The sequence below is a fragment of the Branchiostoma lanceolatum genome, chromosome 4 (assembly GCF_035083965.1).
Source record: "Branchiostoma lanceolatum isolate klBraLanc5 chromosome 4, klBraLanc5.hap2, whole genome shotgun sequence".
Classification (NCBI taxonomy): domain Eukaryota; kingdom Metazoa; phylum Chordata; class Leptocardii; order Amphioxiformes; family Branchiostomatidae; genus Branchiostoma; species Branchiostoma lanceolatum.
This window is the reverse complement of record NC_089725.1, coordinates 7,064,628-7,089,511: the sequence shown is the minus strand read 5'-3', so window position 1 is coordinate 7,089,511 and position 24,884 is coordinate 7,064,628. Positions and strand designations below refer to the sequence as shown.

At 38.7% G+C, this 24,884-nt stretch overlaps 1 protein-coding gene and 1 long non-coding RNA gene across 5 annotated transcripts; one reads left to right on the top strand and one right to left on the bottom strand.

The window, feature by feature from the left end:
- Positions 1–980: 980 nt before the first annotated feature.
- Positions 981–22,444, bottom strand: LOC136432378 (uncharacterized). Of its 4 annotated transcripts, none has more exons than XM_066423620.1 (14): positions 22,279–22,444; positions 20,240–20,561; positions 18,301–18,420; positions 16,191–16,256; positions 15,193–15,293; positions 14,206–14,422; positions 13,605–13,705; positions 11,334–11,503; positions 9,578–9,637; positions 8,314–8,492; positions 7,352–7,406; positions 6,626–7,003; positions 5,619–5,668; positions 981–3,148 (listed from the first exon to the last, which is right to left on the bottom strand). In XM_066423620.1, exons 2-14 carry the CDS (start codon positions 20,330–20,332, stop codon positions 3,044–3,046), a joined length of 1,695 nt encoding a protein of 564 aa, XP_066279717.1. In that variant the 5' UTR covers positions 20,333–20,561; positions 22,279–22,444; the 3' UTR covers positions 981–3,043. The 4 variants fall into 4 exon arrangements, with proteins under 4 accessions (XP_066279717.1, XP_066279718.1, XP_066279721.1 ...); XM_066423621.1 differs by having other exon boundaries at positions 6,626–7,000; XM_066423624.1 differs by lacking the exon at positions 5,619–5,668.
- On the top strand, positions 5,533–8,849 carry LOC136432379 (uncharacterized). The gene is made up of 2 exons (XR_010755519.1): positions 5,533–5,769; positions 8,329–8,849. It is a non-coding gene; the product is annotated as an uncharacterized lncRNA (long non-coding RNA).
- Positions 22,445–24,884: the final 2,440 nt, after the last annotated feature.

Genomic DNA, 24,884 nt, shown 5'->3' with positions numbered 1-24,884 from the left:
CTCAGTACACCAGGCATTCAGCACCGTGGACAGGACCATTGAGACATGCGTCCTCAGTACACCAGACATTCACCACCGTGGACAGGACCATTGAGACATGCGTCCTCAGTACACCAGACATTCAGCACCGTGGACAGGACCATTGAGACATGCGTCCTCAGTACACCAGACATTCAGCACCGTGGACAGGACCAGAGACATGCGTCCTCAGTACACCAGACATTCAGCACAGTGGACAGGACCATTGAGAAATGCATCCTCAGTACACCAGACATTCACCACCGTGGACAGGACCATTGAGACATGCGTCCTCAGTACACCAGACATTCACCACCGTGGACAGGACCATTGAGACATGCGTCCTCAGTACACCAGACATTCAGCACCGTGGACAGGACCAGAGACATGCGTCCGCAGTACACCAGACATTCAGCACAGTGGACAGGACCATTGAGACATGCATCCTCAGTACACCAGGCATTCAGCACCGTGGACAGGACCATTGAGACATGCGTCCTCAGTACACCAGACATTCAGCACCGTGGACAGGACCATTGATTGTGGACAGGATCGTGACACTCGATTGTAGTGATGTGGGAAAGTGTATGCAAAATACTCTACGCAGATTTCATGTCTCAATTGCAAACTAAGCCTTTCAAACATTTATCATAAGTCTTCTACAATAAGTCTTTGAAGATATATTGTGGCAAGGTCTTTGGAGTGCACAGTGCGTAAAAAAACACTTAAGCAATATGAAAAGGTTACAGGATGATAATTTCAAGGTCCTGCCTTTAGCTTGCTGTATCTAATGTGGTGATATAAGGGCTAGTCTGTACAGAAGCTGTCTCTTTGCTCACTCAACAATTATTTGGTGGCTATCGGAACCAACCAAGCGCTATGACACGATATACAACTTGCGGTAGGACATAAATCTTAGAAGCCAAGTTAGAGTATGACAGAGTCCTGGAAATGCCAGTTGCTGAATATAGAAATCTGTTTTAATCTCATCGACAACATTGCAAGGACGGACAACACGATTCTGGAGGGGTACAACAAGCAACCTCTCCCCAGGACGGAATGTACCTTCACAATCATACAACAAACCACACCATCAAACGTTACATTCATTGCTGGCAGCTGTCAACATAAGTCATGTGTTGCAGCTGCAAACATGCTACTATAATGGTTAACAAAGTACTTTGTACATAACCAAAGCCTTACCTAGCCAACATGTCCTCAGTGCAATACTACCCACTGCAGCTAGGTGTCGCTGCAGTGAGAAGGATGAGGTCCCAAATGTGACTGAGTTTGTATCCCCCCTCATCACAGTTCATGGCTGGAATAGATTTTTGATCGATATAGTGGGAAGTAAAGCCAGTCAGTATTGCCCTACGTAAGGTGACAGACAGACAGTCATTGAAACATCTGTTAGGTATTAACTCTTTGGTTGCGTACAAAGACTTTTCTAACCAGTGATTTACCAATGTTTTAAACCTATTCACGGATATACATATGCATATATAATATATACAACATTACAGTAGCATGCCAACACAATTTCATAAACATATACAACACATTAAACCAGAGCTAATGTCTCACCAATTCACTTAGCCTTGATGTGAATACAAAATATACTACAACATCCATGTTAGTCCCAAACTGTGCAAAGTTGTGCAAGCAACATGTGTGTATACCAAACAAATCACTGTGCATATATATATATAAGTACCAACGATCATATCTGAGCAACACTAATTATTAGCATACACATGTACAACAATGTATGCAATGATTGTGAAATTTCAATGTCAATACAATGTCATGTAGTGTCAACATATGCAGTTCCAATCATTTTAAACAACCAATCATGCTACATATTAGCTTGATCTGTTTACCACTTAAACAAAATACCAACTTTTCGTTCTGAACTGATCTTATAATACAAAAACGTATGAGCTCTTGTATTACATTTCTAGGTAAGGTTCTGAAAACAGAATGGTTGTGAGCAAACTGAAAATATGAGTCCTGCATGCACAGGAGCCCGTCTGCATCATCAAATCCTGCACAACATTAAACGCATGTACAGTGGTTGCAGGCCAATAATCATTCTCACAGTCTATCACATATACACCCGCAGAGCAGCTGTTAAAGCACAATGTAGACAGAATATACATAGTTATACAAGGCACAAAGTACATACACATACAATGTACTTTTGATAATTGTACTATTGATTATCACAAACCAGTACAACTGAAGTCCAGTACAATGATGGCACCAGGATAAGATTTGTTGTCTGCCATATCTAAATCAGTTGAATAATGATTGAGTTTCAAATTTCCTTTCAGTCAAGATTAATCAGTTTTAAACTGTCAATTTGCTTCATTTTTTCACCCTCTGAGAATTAATTTCGTTGGTCTGATTCTGGTTTGACTTTTGGACAATTCCAAGTCCTGTCAGGTTGATCACTTAAACACAAAACACACTCATACATAAAATTTCACCAGAATATAACTATATTTGTCAAATTGCCACCTTACATCCCATTTCCATGCTTTCTAGATGCAAAAATCCCCTTTCTTCACAGCTTACCTTTGCAGTGGCATAAAAGTACATGTACAATCATGAAGCCAGTGAATTTCAAATAGAAAGAAATGAAGCTGACCCTGGAGCTGAGTCAGAGTAGGAGTATCTCAGCAAATTAGGAAGGAATATTCAGGCTGATTGTTCTGCAAATAAATCTGCCAGTCTGATAATTAATGTATTTTGGAATAAAAAGGCTCCAAAATGTATTGCTTACCTTTACAGGTGGGTGCATAATTATGATTATAAATATTTTCTGGGCTTCAAGTTCCAAGATGCTATTTGTGACTTGGTTCTTTGACAAAGGAGAAAACACAAACCAACTACAGGTTGACAATTGTTTATCTAGTGCTGACCAAGAAATGTTTATTTTGTCAGGAATTCCTACTTCTTTCCTCAGCTCCCTTATTGTATTCTGTATAGAATGTCTGAGGTTCAAACAAAATGTACAACAGCCTTATCTGCTCCCCACACTTTCCTCAGCCTGGTTGATGTTCTGTACCAGCTGGGCGTGCTCCTCCAAAAGTCGGGCTAGCTCGGTGCGTCTACGCTCTGCCTCCGCCTGCGTAACACGGGAAAAAGCTGTATTAATGAGGGAAGCAGGCTTAAAACACACACCGCGTGTGAACAAGTCTTTTGAAAATCTTAAGCCTACACCTATTAAACTTCTTGATTCTCACTTCTCACATATTTGCAGAAAAGTAATGGAGCTGGCAGATAGAAACAAAATAGGTATCCTGGGAAAGACCCAAATGCTACTGCTGACAGTAACCAGTATTGTTAACCTTGGAAAGGATGAATGTTCAACTTTGCATACATTTATGAATTGAGAAACTGTAACTATAAGGAAGGCTTGTGATGGGTGCTGCCCCTGTACTTCATAATATTTATTTTTATGTGCTCAAACTCAAAGCACTCCATTGCTAGTTGCCAGAAAATTGTCATGTTTTAATGAATGAAATTTCGACACATTAATTTTAAGAATATGCTTGAGTAAGAATTGTATTCATACTGTCCACGTTTTATGCTCTGTGTTACTACCGGTGAACACTGCTGGGTGTTTTTGTGAAAGTACCTTTCGGTTCTTTTCCCCGTAGCCTTCTACCTTCATCTCGAGTGCCAAATTTAGCAATGTAAGGAGTAGCCACCTTTGATAGAGCCTTTTCATTGACGTCATAATAATTCCAATTTGACTCCCCCAGCAACCGGGTAATTGGCCTACAGCAGTAGCATGTTCAATAGACACACTGTAATCCAACATGGCGCAAATGACGTCAAATGAAAAGCCTGTATACTAGGTGTATGTATAATTTTTCAAATTACATTGTAGGTTTCATTTGTAATAAACAAACCAGCCGAGTGATAGTTGTTATGAAACTAGACCAGTGAATAGAAACATATCCTGTGATCACCCTCAATACAATTATTGGTAAGTTAGGGTTTTACCATCTGACACTTATTCACATGGAATCTGGTACATCAAGAGGTTTGACCTGTCAAGATACAAACATGTAAGACTTTCTTTTTTTGACCACTTGAAGGCTGATTAATGCTAATAATTCAAAATAAAATTGGGGGAGGGTTTAGGGGTAACCCAGTGCTATCTTTGGAACAAGCAAACTCGAAGTAATGGTCCAATTTTGATTTTGATTTTAAATTCAAGTCAGTCTTATTATTAGTATAGATCTAGTACTTAGTAACAGCACTGATGAAACAAAGAACTGCCCCTTGCTACTGTTTAGGCTACATTTGCATGTTGACAAATTCACACATGTGCAAGAGTGAAGAAAAGAACCGTAAATGTACCAAAAATTGCAACTGTGCATGATCTAAAATGCCTTACACATAGTGCATGTACATTAATGACATGTTTTGTATAAAATGTGCAAGAGAGAAAGAGAAGGAGAAAAAATGACTGTACATCTAAAGAAACAGTAAGTCAACATACTTAACCCCTCTATCTTTTTGAGCAGTATTCTAGTGCAATGAAAAAATACCCTGGGACAAAACTTCTTTCCCTTCCAAGATTCCTACCAAAAGATAAGCTGATTCAGAAGCAGTCATCAATGTGCAAACTTCCATTCAGCATGCAGATTCTGTAGTCATCAACTCATATTACTGACAGTACAACTTCCACATAAAGTGACAGGCATGTTTTACAACTTAACAATACTTAGTACTGTCTGAAAAATTATAATGTATATTAAAGACTGTGCTGTTAACGTGATTTTAACTTGAATGTGATTTGCGGCAGGCTTCCATATTTCATACAATTCAACATCTCATGTTATCATAGTAGAAAACGTAGGTATGTCAGTAAGCATGCAAAGGTGTGCAAGGGAACATGCTATCTGGTACCTAGGATGGTATATAACATGAAATGTTGAATAATACTAACTTAAGACTGTTGCTTGCAAATTCAAAGGAAGACAACCTTGTGTGATTATGAGGTGCATTAGTGATAATCATGCAATAATGTCTTTGAATGGTACCAGTTAGTCAATGCATTGACATGCTGATTACATGCAGAATCAGTCATTAGATGTGGTTATGTGCGATCGCTGAAAATTGGTGCAATTTTCAAAGATTAACATGCAGTGAGCATGGCAGGCAATTAGATGGTGGTGCCCACGATTATTCTGCTTTAAAGGTTGGTATATCTTTTTGTTCCAGTCAAAGTGGTGTCAAAAGGTGTCTTTACATCTAAAGCAAGTCAAACTTTACAAACTGTGCACAGACACGCCAAAAATAGTTACTCAAGCAACTGGATAAAATTTTGAAACAGTCAGACGTTTCAGACAGCATCAGCTGTCTTTCGTCAGCGACTAACGATAGGACTGGAGAATGCTGTTCTATACCAAAACTCTGTGCACAGACATTTTGCACTAGCTGAGAAATTCCAAGGAACAGGATTGTGTTCTCTGTTTCTCTTTAGAATTATAATACAAATTCAGACTGGTGAAGATGTACCAACATTAAAGCAGACATGCAGTTGCTGCAGTTCCGTGTAACGTAGGGTGTCCGACTGTTACCATTTGTGTTGCAGAAAAACCAGGATCCATGTGTGGTGGTGTGTCATCAGCTGTTTTGGTCACCCACAAAAAGGAAGAAGAGTTAGCTTAGATTAACAAGCAGTGCAAGAATAATGGATAAAGCACCATGCCTCCATCATGTAGCCATCGGGTAAGCTGCATTGGAAACAAACATGTCTCTGTTCTATTGATTGATGTGGGTTTAAAAAGGAATGGTTGAATATCATTTGCGGCACCGGTTTTCCTTTTAAGATAAGAAGAGTTGGACATCTTTGGAATAGGTTTAGTTCAAATGAATAGGCAGACACTTCTTGATCTGAGTATGTTCATTGGCAAAGTAAAGCTACAAATCCACCCTAGAGACAAAAAGGATGTTTAAAAAGTTGAACAATTCCTTCAAGATGTAAGAACTTATGGGGTTCTTAGCACATGCTAATTCTTCTGTTGTGTGCAGGAAGAAGTTCTGAGATGAAAATTCTGGGTATAGACATACATTTTGTACATGTACTGACTCACACACAATGATCATTTGATGTCATTGGTGCTTTTACTGCCGAATTAGGGGCATCTATGTATAAACAATGTAGCTAAAGCGTTCAATAAACCTCTTAGTGTTTTATAGGCAATGTTTGAATTTTTGAAATAAATTTTTGCTCTGGACACTAAAGGTGAATTGATAGTTTTAGAAGATATATTTTTGTTTACTGCCAAAAAATGTTTTAGCTACTACAGTTACTGTAGAGACACTGACATGGTGAGTGATGAACTTCATTGATAAACATATCACACCCTATTCAATAATTTGAAATCCAATTTGAATGACATGAAAACCAAGACATGAGTAAATAGACACTATTTCATATTAGTCATCACAAAAGATTAATGGGATCCAGAAAAGAACATCAAGAAACACCGATTGCTTCAAGTCAGTAGTTAGTTCTATCAAAGCACATCAAAAGCAAGTCTTAGAATGCTTGAAGCAAACTTCAGCAGTGAAGATGACTAACCGGATTCTCCTGGTTCCTCCGGTGCAGATTCCACGTGTATGTCTATGACCACATTAAGGCCAGGTGTGCTGGTCTCCTCTTTTTCATTCTCTTCATCCATTCCACAATCCCCCGGTCCCTGATTGTCGGCTCGAGCTGCACTTTCCCAGTTGTCATGGATGGGGATCTCTCTCTCAGCAGTAGTTCTTATGTCACCGTTTGGCACAATTTCTCCTGAGTTTGTGTTCTCGACACTGTTGGTTTCTTTACCAGTGTCTGTTTCACATGGAGCATTGTTTTCCGGCACTTTTCCATTCCCAGTCACTTCGGAGGGCTCACTGGTCCCCTCTGGAATAACTGAAGGGAGGGATACTATTACGTCTTCCTCATTTATGGCTGCTGTAATTGTTTTGAAAAGAAAAGGAAACAAAACTCAGTTACGTAATGTCTTTTTGCAAGACAATTTTGCATGTCATGTCTTGACAAAAACCTGTAAACATACTCGTTTTGCCAACACCTACCAACATACTGAATACCATAAAGAGTCATCCACAACTTCTCGAGTTATGCTTCACAAACAAACAAAGAAACGGGCTGGCAAATTTACACACACACACACACACACACACACACACAAACACACACACGAAACGTACACACTTGTTGGCAAAGGTAATAAATGATGACATTCAGAAATGTCCTATGTGTAGATTCTTATCCTCACATGTACTTTCTGACAACACTAACCTGGCTCGAGCTGTGTGTCTGGTCCTTCTAAAAGTTGGCTCACTGGAGTGTTTGTCTGGGGAAATATGAAGAATGATGACATTGCAACTCATTCACATAGTACAATGTATGATATTATGCAGTCACTGTGTAATATGACTAGCACAATCTATCATGTACATTGTTGTTAGTCAAGAACACTATTTGCTTACTTGGCTGCACATTGATACACTATTTGCTTACTAGCACAATGTCATAATAACTTCTAGTAATACTGAATCATAAATCATTATAATGACCTTGTCCATAGTTTTTCTTAACTGTATGCTGTTTTGTTGTCTGTAACAGAATTTCCTGCTGGAAAGGGATATTCTAGACATTTTTTCCTTACAACAAGAAGTACTTGAGAATGTCTAAAGTCCCACAATACATGTACATGTACTATATATAGACTGTTAGCACTTTAACTGTACTACGATTGGAAACTGATCCCTTAAAATAACATTTTTCTCTACTCAGATATTTCAATTGCCAATGGATCTAAGTTTAATAAAGTAATGGCTTATACTAGTTATAGTACAATGCTAAACTTTCTACCAACACTTAGGTATACACGGATCAAATTTTAGATGACCTCTGTCACCTTCTTCAGGATCAATAATGACCAATCACTTTCAAACTCACCTTTACAGATGCATGCCATCAGCAATTGGTCAAACATCTTAACAGCGACGGTGGGTGTTACAAACTTCCTGGCACATTTGACCAATTGCTGACGTCACATATTTAAGGTACGTTTCAATAAGGTCACGTGTCTGTAATTCTCACGAGTTTACGTTCGGAAGTGATCATTATTGATCATGAAGAAGGCGACAGTGGTCGTTGAAAATTGAATCCGTGTATATCTTAGTGTTGGAAGAAAGTTTAGCCATGATAACTACCAACACAGATGAGCTTCCATGATAACTAATGGCTTACTGTACCTTTCTGCCATCCAGAATGCCCCCTGAGCCCCTCCTGCCCATGTGCCTGGCGAGGAAGCTGGTGCTGTGACCGTTGGCGCTGCCCAGCGAGGCGGTAGCCGGTCCTGCCCCCAACCCTGGAATCCACTTGTTGGTCCCCTGAAGGGTGCCGGGATTGTCATGGGGAGGTGACGATGATGCTGAGGAGGTTAAATATGCTGTCACAAGAGGATAGTAGACAACTCTATATCAGCTTCTGCTTCAGAGTTCTTATTATGACGAGTAAGAGATGATAGCTTCACATGGGGCCTGACTAAATAGCCAAAACACAACTGTCCAGAAATGGCAAAATATCTGTCATATCTTCTGTATTTTTACTGTATGTAACAGTTGGTCTATTTCCCTATTTAGTCAAGCTCTACCATGTGCTTTTGATATGTTGCCAGTGAATATGATGATTTTGACCCAAGCATCTCAAAGCTTGTAAATAAACCAGATCTGCTAGAAAGGCCTTGACAGTTGCAAGCTGTTCAAGAGAAATAAAAGCTTAAAAATTACTGGATGAGCTGCTGGGATGTAGAGAATTTGATTCATTTCTACATTGCATATATTGAATAAGTGAAAATATTGCACATGCGGTATTGCACATACATCCCATTGCTACAATTGGAGTCAGGTTGCTTCCTTCATTTCATTGCTTTTGCTGCAGCAGCATAACATTATGTAAGGACATTGATGCCCAGCTACTGAGTGCTTGTAACACCAATGACAACAAAATACAATAATTGCAACATGTTTCAAATGTTCAAGCATTAGACCAGTTTGCTGCCTTCATAATATCTTTGACTTTGACTAAATTTGCAGGCAGTTGAAACATATTAGCTTATGTTTGCTTTTTTTGCTTTCCAAAAGAATTATTTGATAATACTTATTAGTAATCAGAAAATGTTCGTTGCCATTGATGTCACAATCACTTTAAGGCTATAAGCCATGCATGGTTACAAAAACAGAAAAACTTCTATGCTAACACCATAAAACAGCATAACCTGAACTTAGGATATAGAACTCAAAGGACTATCAGCCATCTACAAATTAAAGTCCTACACGACTAGAATTTTAAAAGATTTTTGAGGTAATACATTGACTATAAATCTATTTTTTGTTAATCAACAGTCAGCATATGTCTGAAATGGTTAATGAGAATAAATCCAGTTTGTTAAGTCCATCTTGCATGCATTAATCAAGGAGATCTTTTTGGGTGGTTGCCACCTTAACCATCACCAACCTGAGGACTGTCTGAAAGTCTCTGGTCCCAAGAACACAGGGATCATGGATCTTTTCTCCTCTGTATTATAGACACACATAACAGGTTCATATCTTGGGGCTAAAACATGGTGAAAGATGCTTTTACTAGTTTTAGATACAGGAAACACAACATACCAGATTAAACCTGTTAATGTAGAGCTGTGGAATATGCTGAGCAAGGATTTATGACAAGTCACAATTTACATCTAGTGTATTCCCGCTATATGCGGGTGGGGTTGTTGCTAGCTAGGTTACTGTCTACAACTAGGTTAGATTAGTTCACCTGTATGCCACTACAGTGGACAAATAACACCTGTTATTTAGTGATAGCATACATGTTGTACCACAAATATCTGAAAACAGATTTTGTTATTAAGCTGATGCTGATCATTTTTCGCATGATTCATATCTAGAAATGATCATCTCCACCTGAGAAATGTGCATCACATATATGGCATTTCATTCATTTACCATTGAACTATTAGACCCCCTTCATACTAAATCGCGTAAATCGCGAAATCGCCGAAATCACGATAATGTGGCTAGTATGAACGCTCCAAATCGCATTTGAAATCGCCCGAAATCGCTTTCCGCGAAACCACCTCCGGAGGTGGTTTACTCGCGATTTGCCTGCATTCCAACTTAGTATGAACGCTCGAAATCGCCTTGATGCGCGTTGGGCGCTTTACTTTGCATATTGACCCTGTCATGGGTCAAGGGGTCATCTGCAAATTCAGTCTTTCCGCTCATTATACAATGTTCATCTACCTCCTAGCTTGTTGGAATATTACGCCGAATGCGGCGGAAATATGTCAGAATCGGGCGGCGATTTTGGAGTATGGAATGACGAAAACGCATGTACTGATGGCCATCTTCGGGGATGTGGGGATTCAGAAAAAACTCAAGGGATCCCACCGAAACCAGAGCGTGTACGCTGAAGTGGCGACTGCCTGAGTTGGCCAAATACGCGAAAACATGGAAGTAATGCCGCACTATTAAAGGTAAAAAAACTCAAGATGAAGTACAAGAAGGTCATTGAAGACAACAGTAAGAGTGGTGACAATCGAATAACGCGTCCGCCGTATATCAAGCTGTTGGACGCGATTTTACAACTCGCGCTCGTTCGACCCCTGGTGTGAAGGAATGTGACTCAGGGCGATTTCGCGATTTCGCGATTTGCACGATTTGCACGATTTAGTATGAACGGGGTATTAGGGGTTCCCTATTTACCATGCAAATGAGGTCTACATTTGCATGATTTATGATTATGACAGTAAAACATCACTCACATGCATAATGAGTATGAAAGTCCTATCATTAAACACTAAATGAAATACACATTAAGACTTAAGTCTTCATCAATCATGCAAATCAAGTCCTAATCAAAATAATTACTGTCTAATTAATATGTACATCTTCACCTAAGCTACCTACAAGTAAAAAATCACGCTAATCCGTCTGCTGCTAGGATGGCCAAACTTCGAATTCTGTCACTTTTTTGGTAGCTTAAGAGACTTTCATTCAAACTGGGTAACCATACCATCTTCAGATCAAAAGGTACATAGTTGAAAGTTCTTAATCAACATCATTGCTATCTAATTATGTGCATCTAACCTATTCTAAGCCTACAACAAAAGTACATGTTCCATAGAGATTTGTTTTAAGTTGAATTATAATTTTTGATCAAAACATTCTTCACTGTCACAATCTGGAGAAAATATGCTAACAATGCTTACCTGGCTGTCCAAGCTTCCTTGGTCCCAACGAGGACCGAGCTTTCAAAGCCTTGTTGACACTGTAGAAGTAAGGTGTTGGGAGCAGAGGTCGAGGGTTAGGGGTTGACCTGGGTCTGTCCACCTCTGCAAACTGCACAATTTCAGTGGGTCTCTCTGGATTTCTCAAACTCCTGTTGATAAAAGAAAATTGTCTTGAACTAGAGTTCAATGATATACCTTTGCCAAATGATTGTCTCGTTAACTATGCAAATCATGCCCTAATTTGCATAACTTAAATATGATTAAGTAAACCTCACAACAACAATTTTTTTCTTCTAAATTCTTGAGGGGCACTTGACTGGTTCTTCATTAAAGAAATTATTAGAATGTCAGTCACCAACTTCTGTATTCTTTGGTAATTGTTTGCTTGGCATAGATTATTGCAGCTACATGTACATGTGTACATCATGCATATGATTTCTTGAAAGACTTGTGAATGTTTTCCCTGCAAAATGTCACAGAATAGACCCTGTCGTCATCACATACGGAAGGGAACTCTTCATTAGAGCTTCAAATGGCAGTCAGAGTTAGATATGAATGTTTCAGGTGTGACAAAATTAATCATTTGCTGTTGCCATAAATTGCCTGCAAAGCTGGCATATTCTGCTGAATAGCAGTTACAATGTATACCAGGTGACCAATTCAGATTCAGAATATCAGTTGAAAAAACTTGTCAATGAGTGCCATAATTTTTGAACACATACACTAAAAAGATATCACATAAACCTATATAATTATACCAGTCTACATCTTTTCCAATACAAACATACAAACTACATGTACACTGCCGAATATACCTATCATTTCGACACTTAAGTAAGGTTGGTGAAACTATTATGATGTAGTCCCAAGGTATAGAGACTCTGCCAGACATTGTCGGAAATCAAGACAGATCCAGACAGGCCCCTTCCCCAACACATGAAATCCTTTGTGAAGCCATTGCTTCTTCACAATGGAGACTTTGCAGTTACCACCATGATGATGTTTTAACTCGGTAATCTGATCTCATATGCTGTAAAATTAAACTAAACATAAACAGTGTCCTGACTGGCTCCCTCGCACCTATGTCAAAAGGCTCACATCATGTAAACAAAGGAATCACTACTGTACCTTTCAACAACCAAGTAAAAAGTACAAGGACAAGCAGTAAGGTTACTCCACGCTAATTCACTGTCACTTGGAGTGTTTTCAACGGCAATCTTACAGTTAGAAGTAATCTCAAGAAACAACGAAAAGGAAGGCGGCAGTTTCTTTTGTAAGAGATCTTTCAAATCCTGATTGTATACAATCTACAATCTTTTCAACAAGACTTTTTTCAAAAACTTCTCTTAATTTACTAATGAAGAAAGGAAGATATATCAACGTTGCTTGTTAAGTTTTATTAATTGTAAATCAATTGCCAATTGGCTGTTTGTCACCCGAGCTGAAGTCTTCATTAGCCTGACCTAGGTGGTAAAGTAAACAGTGACCTGGCAGGACCTACAGTAGCAACAGGTGCTACTATCAACACACACCAGGTCAATGCAAACACAGACTACTAAAGGGATCGGGATCAACCGAGATATCGCCACCCAGAGCAAGACGCTTAGAGCGTTTACACTCAAACATTAAAGACAACATAAACATGACCTCGGGGTCTTCCTTTACTCCTTGATGAGCTTCTAAGTGGTTTGGAATGGTAGATAAAAGCACTTTGGGCCATTTTTGTATCTATCCCATGGTATTAGGCTTGAAAAGGGCCCTTAGTTCTCGACCCACCCTTTATCGGTGCACACCCCAGCTTTTTCCCGACAGGGGTCTGTTGTAGTGCAGGGTAAACAAGTGAAAGGGTTTTAAATGGTCCAGGTTTGACTTCAAAAATAACATTAAACATGGCCAAAAAGTGTATTAATAAGAAGTGGTGTTTTTTTGAAAATTGATTTTGGGCTCCTGGCTTACCTTCAGGTTGTAAGTGATGCGTAATTTTACTCCAGATTTAATTGAAACCCAAAATAAACTGGGATGTGCCCCCTTAAAATATCGACAATATCGACTCTCAACCATGCATTTTCTTCTCAGCCTCATGATCATCTACAAGAGGCATTTAGACAGCCTCACAAAAACAGTAAACCAAGACTACATTTCTGTCTGGGGTATAAATATTGTAGATATTGGCCAGCTGTTTTATTATGACAATTTTAACCTCCTTTTCTAGAAAATACAGCAGCTTAATAAACAAGGTTTGAAACCTACTTGATGGTGAGAGGTGTGGTGAGGAACTTTGGTCTCCTGGTGCCATGGTGCGTGTGAGCTCGTCTCTGGGGCAGGAGACCATGCAAGGCTTGTGGGTTACTCTGAAGAAAATACACACCAGGAAAGAAAAAATTAATAAGCATTTAATACAATCCTTGATACAATCCATAAAGCTAAGATTGTATCAAGGATTGTAGTTACAAAATAATATATCTAATTTTCAACCATTTTTAGAGAAGTCATGACGAACATGATTTACATGTAAAAACACAGTTCCATTAAAGCCACACCAATCTAATTTCTTAGTTAACGGATTTTTTTGTAAAATTTTAGCACGAGGACATCATTAAAAAAGAAGGCTGGAGTGAAAACTTGCACCTGACCATGTTCACTCCCTGAAACTGTGTGCACCAAAGTACAGACTTTCCTCTGACATTCTGTTTTTATGTTAAATTTCCAATCTAGCATTTTTTTTTAAAATTCCGTTAACCAAGAAAGTAAATTGGTGTGGCCTAATCAATAAAACATTTTTTCATGTTCACGGCTAGTTCTATTGACAAATCTTATAAGCTGTGCTGCATGTAATTTCTAACACAGTCACCTGATATTCAGAAAGTGTCACTACTCTCCGTATCTCATCATACAGGTTCTCTTCTGACACAGGATCCTCGGGAGCATGGCCGTGTTGCGATGTTGGCTCTCTCTTCATCACTCGAGGCTCGGCATGGATCTTGTTGGGGTTGTTGACATCCAGGTTTAAGTATTCTAACCGCTGCATGCCGTTGTTAAGAATCTGTGTGTAATTTCTCCAAGTTTTTCTGTAGAACGTAAAATAGAGGAACATTAAATGTGGCATTAAATTAACTCTGAAGATATATTGTCAAGTTTTGAGCTTTGAACCAAGACAAAGAAGGAACTCACCATGAATTTTCAGTCAGAACTCCAACCTTCCTCTGATGTTTTCAGAATCAAAAGATAGTGAGTTCATTCTTTGTGTTAGATCAAAGCTCAAAATTCAACATTATGTACTCTACCAACACATGTACAGATGAGCTTTCATTCGAACTTTGAAGATAGCCTCCCAGAAGTTGAAGAAATAGGCCATCATAAGAAGACTGCAATGTTAGCACAACTAATTCTAAGTGCAGAAAACTAACCTCCTATAAATCTATTCACTATAGTATAATCTTTTTCCTGATTAATTCAGTTCAATATTTATGTATATATGCACCATTATATAGTAAGGTTAGTAAAGAAAGCTCAAAATACTTTCTGTTTTCTGTGATAAATGATAATACCAAGCCTGTATTCTCTTACATTGGCAGATTGAAAGTTTTCAGTATATTTTTCTTCAATCTCCAATTTTGATCTGCAAATTGCAGCTTGCATTTGGGTCATTTGAGCCCTGTATATTATAGTTGTGTAACATACAGTACTTACCTGAAGCATAATGCCTAATAGAATTCAAAATAGTGCCAATGTACCCACCATAACACAAAATAGAGGACAAATGACCACACATTTTTCCTGCAAATAAACTTGAAGGTAATTCACAGTAGCAGTTAACCACATGTACAACTATCCTTACTTTGTGATGCTTTTGAATTCATTGGGTGAGACAGGTTGCAATTGGCCGGGGTAGGAGCTGGTCTCGTCTGTCTGACGGGGCCGACGACTGTACTTGACTCTCTAGGAGATCAACATGGGATTAGATCTTAACATGCAACAATTAATTAGTGGGTAAACCTGTTATCCATCTGCAATCTTGCTACAAGCAATTCATTTTGTCCAATAGCCTGAAATACACATCGTGGTAAGTCATGTATAAAAATATATTTCTGTCCATCAGTTGTTTAGATAAGTTCAACCATTGGCCCCAGTATATATTGTCATATTTTCTCATTTCTTGGTTGATTCGATCACTTATTTCACGATTTTTCTCTGTTCACCAGTAAAGTACCATGAATAATTTCATAGATTTAAGTCTAAGTGCTTGTATTGTGACACCAATGGCACCAAAATACAACATTTCCTGATTACAGTCAAACACAATAAGTATATTTTAAAGACATTTGAGTGTACGAAATATACATTTCTACACCATTCTGATGTTATTGAACATCGAATCTTGCAAATCATACTTCCAGTTCTTGATTTCTGCAATTAAATCTGATGTCACAGTGAACTGGCAGTTGGTTTGGACCTGGCACCACAGCTTGCAAAAAACGTTCTCTTCTGAAGTAAACATCATGTCATTGAGTATATACAGTTGATGGACATTAAAGTGTTTTCTTTGTTGCTACTCAAAGCCACAGTGCCAGGTTCAGAACCAGCTGCCATGTTCACTACACATGTGATCAGTTTGGCCTATTGGAAATAAGATGAATATGTATACAACAGCCTTAATAATATTTGAAATGTTCAATGATATCTTGCACAGTGTTTCACAATTACTGTGTTACAGCCACCTCTGTGGTTTGACGATCCTTCTTTTTCTTTTCCTAAGCATCAGGCCAGGGGCAGCACACTTTGGCATGGTAAGCCTACCATTGCAAATTACTGTGGAAAAAAACTATGATGACAAACCTTGATGGGTTGCTTGGCTGGAAAACCACGACTCTCCTCTCTGGCCCGGAACATCTCAACCTTTTTCTGGGAAGGAGGAAGAGATTTGAGGACGTTGAACTTCATAATATCAGGTGGAATCTGTCTGTTATCAGATATGCTTGGACATGTGTGAAAACCTGATTTTCAAATTGTTAAATGTGGTTACCAGCAGCAATGCAAGACATTACATAAATAAGGCAGTAACGTTGAAATGAAGTGAATTTTCAAGTAAGAAAATGACCAAAGTATTAAGAAACTCGAGTTAAGGACTGTCCATCTGTCAAATTGAGTTTCTAAATACTAGGTCAGTAATTTAACATGAAGTAGAGGAATAAACTGATTGTAGGGCAACCATCAAATTCTTAGGATTAAACTCCAGCCAAAGATATATAAATATATGTATGCAATTAAGATAAGTATACAGGGATATTAGTGGCTGCCATATAGTATTAGTAGTGGTAGAATTCAGCATGATATTTTCTTTTGAGAAAGTACAGCAAATGCTTAAACCTTTCAAAATACCTTTAAGTTTCATTTATCTTTCGCATCAAAAATTTGTCCCTTTCGGGTTTTCTATTTGGCTATTTTTCATGTTTCTCACTTCAATTTTTTAAACACACTCATGCCAGTTCATCTCAAGCTGTTTTCTTCCTTTGAAATCACCCTTTGGCCATTTTCGATAGATGTTTTGGCTCGAGGCTACCTCTTCTAAACTTTTTCTACGAAAAAAATGTTCAAACCAATCCATGTTTCAAGCTAGCAACATAGCTAAAATCATAATGAACTGAGCTTTGAAGAAATCATGTTTCTTCACTACAGGTGGTAAACAAACAACTGCAGCAGGTCTTTTTGTTGGAAAGTTTTGAAGAAAATATCTCAAGGGTTTGATGGATTTTCAATTTCATTGTTTTTTGGTAATACTGTGTCATTATATGTATTTGGTATGTAACTACAGTCAAACCTGCCCAAGGCGACCACCCGGGGGACTGAGCAAAAACGGTCGCGATGGACAGGTGGTTGCCATGAAGAGGAACATGTTTCCAGGTCGAGGTGTTCAAAAACAGTGTACTAAGTAGATGGATGGAAAATTATGTGATTTTAGACAGCATGACCCCCACCAGGTTCAATTCTCATTGACAGAAAGATCCTACAGAAATTACATTTTCTGTTATCGTTGTAATATTTGTATACCGTTACATCGTGAACAAATGTACGTCATAATTTTGACTAAAAACAAAGTCATTTGTGCCCTTCCGCACTCACACTTTGCGTTAAAATAAGAGTACGGACACACACACACATTTAGAATCTAGGTTTTAAGGCCTAAGACAAATCCCAAGAAAACACCTGCTGACCCCAGCCTTCTTTTGGGCGCCGACCGCTGGATTAAAGCGGCAAAAAGTTTTAGATCTGACAACTGAAGGATGAAAACGGAATGATACCGCCGCCGAGCACGCGACCGCATCGAAAGGTAACAGTGGAGCAGAACTCACAGCGTCGGCGATTACAAGTAAGCAGCACCCAATGAAAGTTCGTGAGAGTCATGGAAATAACAAGAATAGAAGAATATTAATTTTCATCAATAATGAGAGTATTCTAAATATTCATAGTTTCATACACAGAAGCGTCGTGTTTTAGAAAAGTCAGCGTTATGCCGTGCTGAAACAAAGATGGCGTCGCGGACCAAGAAACAACATGTCTCGGCCAACGTTTTGCCCTCCATCGCGGAGTCATTTTCCGGCGAAATTTAGTAAGACAGAGACACATTTTTGTTGAAATAGTATATACTAATTTCTGTGAAATCTGACTTTTTGACGCCATGCACTACGTGATCGTTTTGAAATTGAGTTCAACCCGAACCGAGCTTTCGATGGGCACAACAACATCGATATTTAAGTATTGACAATCCTTTGTATTTTGACTGTATGTAGTATGTACCTTTTTTGACTTACTTTGCGTTATTGATGAGAAATCTTTTTAGTATGTAAGTGGTGATTGTTGGGAATCTCATTATTTGGCAAAGATTGCAGAACTCTAGTTTCGGAATAGTGCGTGTGGACAAAAAGAGGTTTTTCGGTCAGGTACTCACATATCGCTGGTGCTCCACTGGGGTTTTGACCCTTATGCCTCTCCCTCTGGCCAGAGGTGGGATGGAATGGCGAGGCTGACCACCAGATCCTCCTTCTTGGGGTGGGGAAGACTTGCCATCCTGAAAACAGACACGTTGATAACACTGAGAACATTGAAGAAAGCCGGCAAACTAAAAAGGAACTTATCTTCAGTTTAAGATAATGCGCAGAAATACAAACTCAGTGACCTTTAATGTCTACATATAGTGATGGGAAACCAGATATGAATGATTATAATTGAAACATATGAGTATGTTGTCGGGTCATTTGTCTCAATCTGTATCCTCAGAATATCAGATTCCCTCATGATTAGCTCTATGTACTGGACATTAATTAGAATGTATTAACCTAAAGGCCTGGAAATAACGATGGTACTTAGCATAGCAATGATACAATTTCTTGTAAAAAAAAGTGAGATCCTTTAAAATCATTTCAACAACTGGTAACTAATATACTGTACATTTTGTATTATGCATGATCAAATTGACCTAGATTTCAGAGTAAGAATCAAGCTTAAGACACGTTCTCCTAATTAAATGGTAATCCTACTAGAGGATGGACAAGCCTTAGGATGGATGGCGGGATAGATGAAAGATTGATCGATTGACCAAGAAAGATAGCCAATTAAAGGAAAGTAACCACATTACTTTTAAAACACTGATGTAAAATAGAAATTTCTCTTTAAACATTCTGAATATATCCCTATGTATCATAATATATATACTATTACATTAGACAAATGTCAGCCAAGATTCGAAATTCAGAAGAGAAAAATGGTGTTTTCTGAGGCCTCAGGGGTAACATGCAACTTCAGATACATACACAAAAGGTCAGGTGTTTTAATCTGACATTTTCCCTCTATTTTCACCTATTTCAACCCATATGAAGCTAGCGAAAATGACTGGATTTTAAGCACTTCGTTGTTAACTTTGTACTAAGTAGTTGGAAATTCTTGAATGCCAAAAATTTTATTTTGTTATACCTAATATTGTTAACTTGTGTATAAAATGTATATGATCCAATGTAGATATGAATGTTAATTTTTTATCAAGTATCCTATTGATTGCGTGTAATGTATTGAATGTACTTTTTCACAGGGTTAGGTAGCCGTTAGAAATAGGCATCGGCTAGGTGGGCAACCCTGGCAAAAATCATAGTTTTACATTGATTTTGGCATTAATACTAAATTTTGGTTATCCTTAGAAGCTAACCCCCAAATTTTTGACCATACGTATACAAGAGTGGCAGTAATTCATGCAAGCCCCAGTCACGCTGTGTGGACTTCTAATTTCTCTGTTTGTTGCCATTTCTTGCCAGGGGGAAGCAGTAAGTAACGATCAACATTAAACTTAAATGTCAAGCGAATGAATTTCGTTGTCTTTCACTTTGATATGCAGAAAATTGTGCACAGTGCGAATGTATCATAATCTAATTTTTTTCCAACTTCAAGTAATAACATTACATGTGATATAAACATCAAAGTCCCACCCTCCAACCATCGGTACAATCGACCTAAACTGACTAACAATCCATACAAATTATACTATATTCACATAGGGATAGCAGTTGCCTATGGTATGAATTTTCTGTGGTATTTCAATCTTGAGTTGAGACACCAATATGAGACTATAAGAATCGGTCCACAGGTAGATAGATCGATGTACATAAAGAATCTATTACATGATGAATGCAGCAAAAAAAAAAGGATAAAAAAATCAGAGTTTTACAATGATGGTACAAACTACTAAGTACAAGTTTGGGATTGGTTGGTTGATTAGAACTAAAGGAAAAAATGCTGTCTTCATAGATCATTTGACAGAAGATAAGCATTGAAAAAGCACTGCTACATTATGTGTGAAGAAGTTCAAAATAACACATGCTAATATTAAAACGTCTCACCATTCCAAGATATATCCCAGTCATATTCCGTGTGGAATTTTTCTTGGCTGAATTCGAACCGCCCAATCCCGGTGGTACAGTGAAGTGCTCCATGCTGGAACGCTCGGAACGGAGAGGTTGTTTTTCTCTGAGCTCTCTCCACCCAGATCCTGCGGCAGTAACTGTGTTATCACCGAGGCGAGTCTAACAGCGGGGAAGGCCTGTCCTCTCTATCAATTTCTCGCTCTGTTAATTCCATATCGCCTTTGATGTCTAATAACGTCTCCGGGGAAGTGCGGCTTGAACAAACACAAGCACAGAGCCGACGTCAGCGAGGGATGAACTGTAATAAGAAGACAATTTCGCAAAGATTAGATACTTTTGAATCAATCTGAAAAAACTTATTGGATGGCAAACCTCATGGGGTAGTTGAGCATTCCCAGTAGCCTGACATTACGGTGATGCACAATTTTTTTCTCACATGGATGCAACTGTCAAGTGGCTTAACTTGCAATTGTCAGAACATGCACATCATCATAATGAGACCACCTGAGAGATGCTTTTAAACCGTCAGTGAGTGTCACATTAAGTTAATGTCACGCAGTTACCACATTTATCACATCAGCAAAGAGATGTCTTGGCCTGTATGTCAAAAGACTTCTACTTGCCATGGAATTTGCTATTTATGAATGTAATGAACTCAACCCCTTATTTCTATATGAACGGTGGGTTGCATGAGCATATTCGGCCTTTTTAATTCGACACTGAACCACTCTTATTCAACCTAGAGCGTAATCGTTGCATTTTGCCTAGAGCGTAATTGGGCCCTTTAATTCTAATGCAGTACCCGTAATTTACCACAAAGCTTAACAATGAATTGCTCGTAAAGTGTAATCAAACTCATCCAAAATTGCCCAAAGTCACAAACGAGTCACACCAGGAATGACCCCTACTCTTATCGATAAGAGTGTTGGGTTCTTTAACGTTAACATGCTTAAAATGTAATTCTTGATTTGTTAACTCACAGTAACTTATAATTAATTCTAGCTGATATGAGTTTTAACGGTCACTAGTCAACAGCTAAAATTTCATCATCGCAAATGTTTGATCACTTTTATTTGAGACAGTGATGTTTGTTCCCACCGTTAAAATTAAGTGTCGTGACCTACTCCATTTTCCCCCAAACGCTATATTTTCCTGCCACTTTATTAAAGTGATTTATAGTACAGTATCTGATTTTGAGGGACGTCCCTAACTGAAGCTAGGTACTCATTTTTACCCGAGTCGAGTGAGGAGATTCAGGTGTAAAGTGCCTGTCTGGGATTCGAACTCAAGACTGCCTATAATCCACCAATAGTAACATGTTGTCACGTGGGTCGCAACTAATATATACTTTACTACCGGTGACTGACAGGTGTTTCATACCTATTGTAACCTACTGGACCATATAAAATGTGAGGAATATCTAAAATTCGAATGAGGAGATTGGTAAAAGTGCCTGTCTTGGATTCGAACTCAGGACTGCCTATAATCCGCCAAAAGTAACATGTTGTCACGTGGGTCGCAACTAATATATACTTTACTACCGGTGACTGACAGGTGTTTCATACCTATTGTAACCTACTGGACCATATAAAATGTGAGGAATATCTAAAATTCGAGTGAGGAGATTGGTAAAAGTGCCTGTTTGGGATTCGAACTCAGTACTGCCTATAATCCACCAATAATAACATGTTGTCACGTAATCTAATCACCAATGTATACTTTACTACCGGTGACAGACAGGTGTTTCATACCTGTTGTAACCTACTGGGCCATATCAAAATGTGAGGAAAATCTAAAATTAGAAACACAGATTGTCTGTTAACAGCTGCCATTCTGCATAAAATTCAGTAAGGCAAGTTACTTATTCGGTTTCAACGCAAGCAATGTTAGATACTTGGTAATTAGACGCTATTTTAACGATACGGGCTCGCAGTGGTATAACTTTTCGAGCATAAATTGTGTTGCCCACCACCCCTAGCGTTCACCTTACAACCACGTTTAACCTATCAACTTACCATTTCATTCTCACAGCTGTAGGTAAAGATTATCCTTCGCCTCTAAACTTTGTCGTCCAGCCTCTGACTTGTTGAAAACTCGCGGCGTACGTACTTAAAGCCGTCTGATCGTCATGAGAACTCCAAACAACTTCAACCCTGATCTGCCATCGTGCCCTCAGCAACGTTCCCTGACCCGATAATTAAAATGCCTTATGAGTAACTAAAGATTTCAATCTTATCGCAAACTAGTCACGTTAAATGTACAAAAAGCAATAACAACTTGACATAAATTTGATATCAAGCTTTATATAATATATTTGTTTGCTTTTGAGGTTAGTTTTAATCTTAGTCTACACGTAAGAAACTAATTAGGATACGGAAATCTGAGACGTTGAGGGTCTTGTCCCACCAGTGCTGACTTTATTTGTAGACCAGGGGAGTGACGTCACTTGGCAACATAAGCAAACCCTCAGTCGTTCCCTCGAGAAATCACGTCCGATGAAAAATCATGAATAAATCGTAAGATTGCGGGATTTGTCCTTTCTACGTAAACATTCTTGTGTATTCCTGACTAATTATGCATAATTAAAGTTAGGTGACAACTTATTAGGCTGTGTCGGCACAGCAAGGGGCTAATTGGTCGTTTATTTGGGTCATTTGAATGGGTCGCCAAGGGCGCGATTTTCAGTCAGGCGACACACTTTGTTTCCGCTTTTGCAAACCTGTAACTCTGCGCCCGGCTAACTTTTTTAATTCTGCAAAATATTCACCACATTTGTCAATTTCTACTAAAATTTTTCTCTCTCGTTGTAAACAGTAACGTTAACATTAACGTTACTAATCCTTTAGATCTATAGTTAGGGCTGTTTTAGACATGCCCCTTACTTTTTGTTAGAGATCAGATCATGTTTATATGATTGGATTGCAAGTTGTCCCGACCCGAGGTTTCTGAAGTAAGACCTGCTCGGCTCCTACGACCACCGAATGAATGTAGCGATGTAGTTTTACAGGTGGTTATCGGAACCAAGTGGGATTTGAGGTCTCATTCATGAATAACATAGCCTAGGGTCAATGACTGGTCCTGAGGTCTATACGGTGTCATACGGGCATGGTCGCTTTCTATAACCACCGAATACGAGGGGTGATCAATAAGTCCACGGCCTCACCCAGAAATAAGGTCCACATCTCAAATTTCGGGGCATAATTATGTAGTATGACATGTTTTAGCAATATCCACCAAACTTCAAATTATTGTGGTCAATATTTTTTAGTCGACGTCCATTTGAAAACTAGTAGGTAAGTGATGAGAAAAACAATGTTGAACTCTGATGAGAGATGTGTGAGTCGAGTTCATCAGGCCAAGAATTGGCATAAAATCTCCGAAGGCATTGTCAAAATGTTTGATGAAGATTCCCTTCTTATTTCAGCTAAAAAGAAGTGGGTATCCGACTTTCAGCAGAGCAAGTTGGCCAGCACACCTCAGGTCGCAGCTCAATTGTCCATGTTTGTATCCTTCTACCTCACCTAATGTTACTGAGTGCCGTTTGCAAAGTAATGATCATAACGATTTGAAACTTGGTAGACATACATAAAAGACTTCATACTACATAATTATTTCCCAAAATTTGAGCTGTGCACTTTATTTCTGGGTGAGGCCGAGGACTTATTGATCACCCCTCGTAAACCCCGAGTGAAGGAAGGGAATAGGAAAGGAATAAGACTCAAGTGGACCCTAACGTGTAGTGTAAATATATGCTCACACGGCGTTAAACAGGCGGAGAAAAAGTTACTAACCATGTTCTGTTTTAGAGGGGCTGATATTTTTTCTCATGAGTTACAAATTTTGCTCTATATCTGTCCGTAAGTGACGTTTTGGAAAACACCTGACCATCAAAAAAACTGCCGACTCTATATATTATAACCTTATTTCTTGGTCGGCCGCTGGTAAGGGACATAAAATTGTCGATCTTTCATCTGACTCTTAAATTCAAAGCAGTAATAATTTCAAACTATGTTAAAAGATGAGGGCTTTGCTAGTTGACGTGAGAATGTGTAATAAACACTGTAACGGACTCCGTTACTGCTTGGTTGTTACATGTGCTTGGAAAATGGATTTCTGTATGATTACAATATGATATTGAAATTACGAGTGCATGATGCATTTCAGTTTTTATGTCCTTGTTGGAGCACTCTAAAGGCGAGAATCCCTACCTACCTAGCCTGAGTATCATCCTGTTTAAGTTCCAGACTCTACCTTGTTTGGTGAAGGTAGAGTCTGGAACTGAAACAGGATGACACTCAGGCTATACCTACCTAGTTATATAATATAGCCTCTACTAGACTCCGTCGATCGTTGGAAAAATTGGCCAAATAGAGTGAATAGTATGCAAGGAGAGTCGGCCGGCCGTGTCCAATTGGCAAACCACATTCAGCTGTTTTCTTTTCTTACCTTCGCCAAGAAGGTTATATTTTCGGTAGCGTGTGTGTTGATGAACAGAAAACTCGATATAAAGGCCTGGGTGGATTGTCTTTATACTTAGTATTTGGTATCTGGATAGGTCTTGATGAGACCTGGAAATGATTAGATTTTGGACCTCCTCGCGGCTTCTTACGGTACTGCAGTG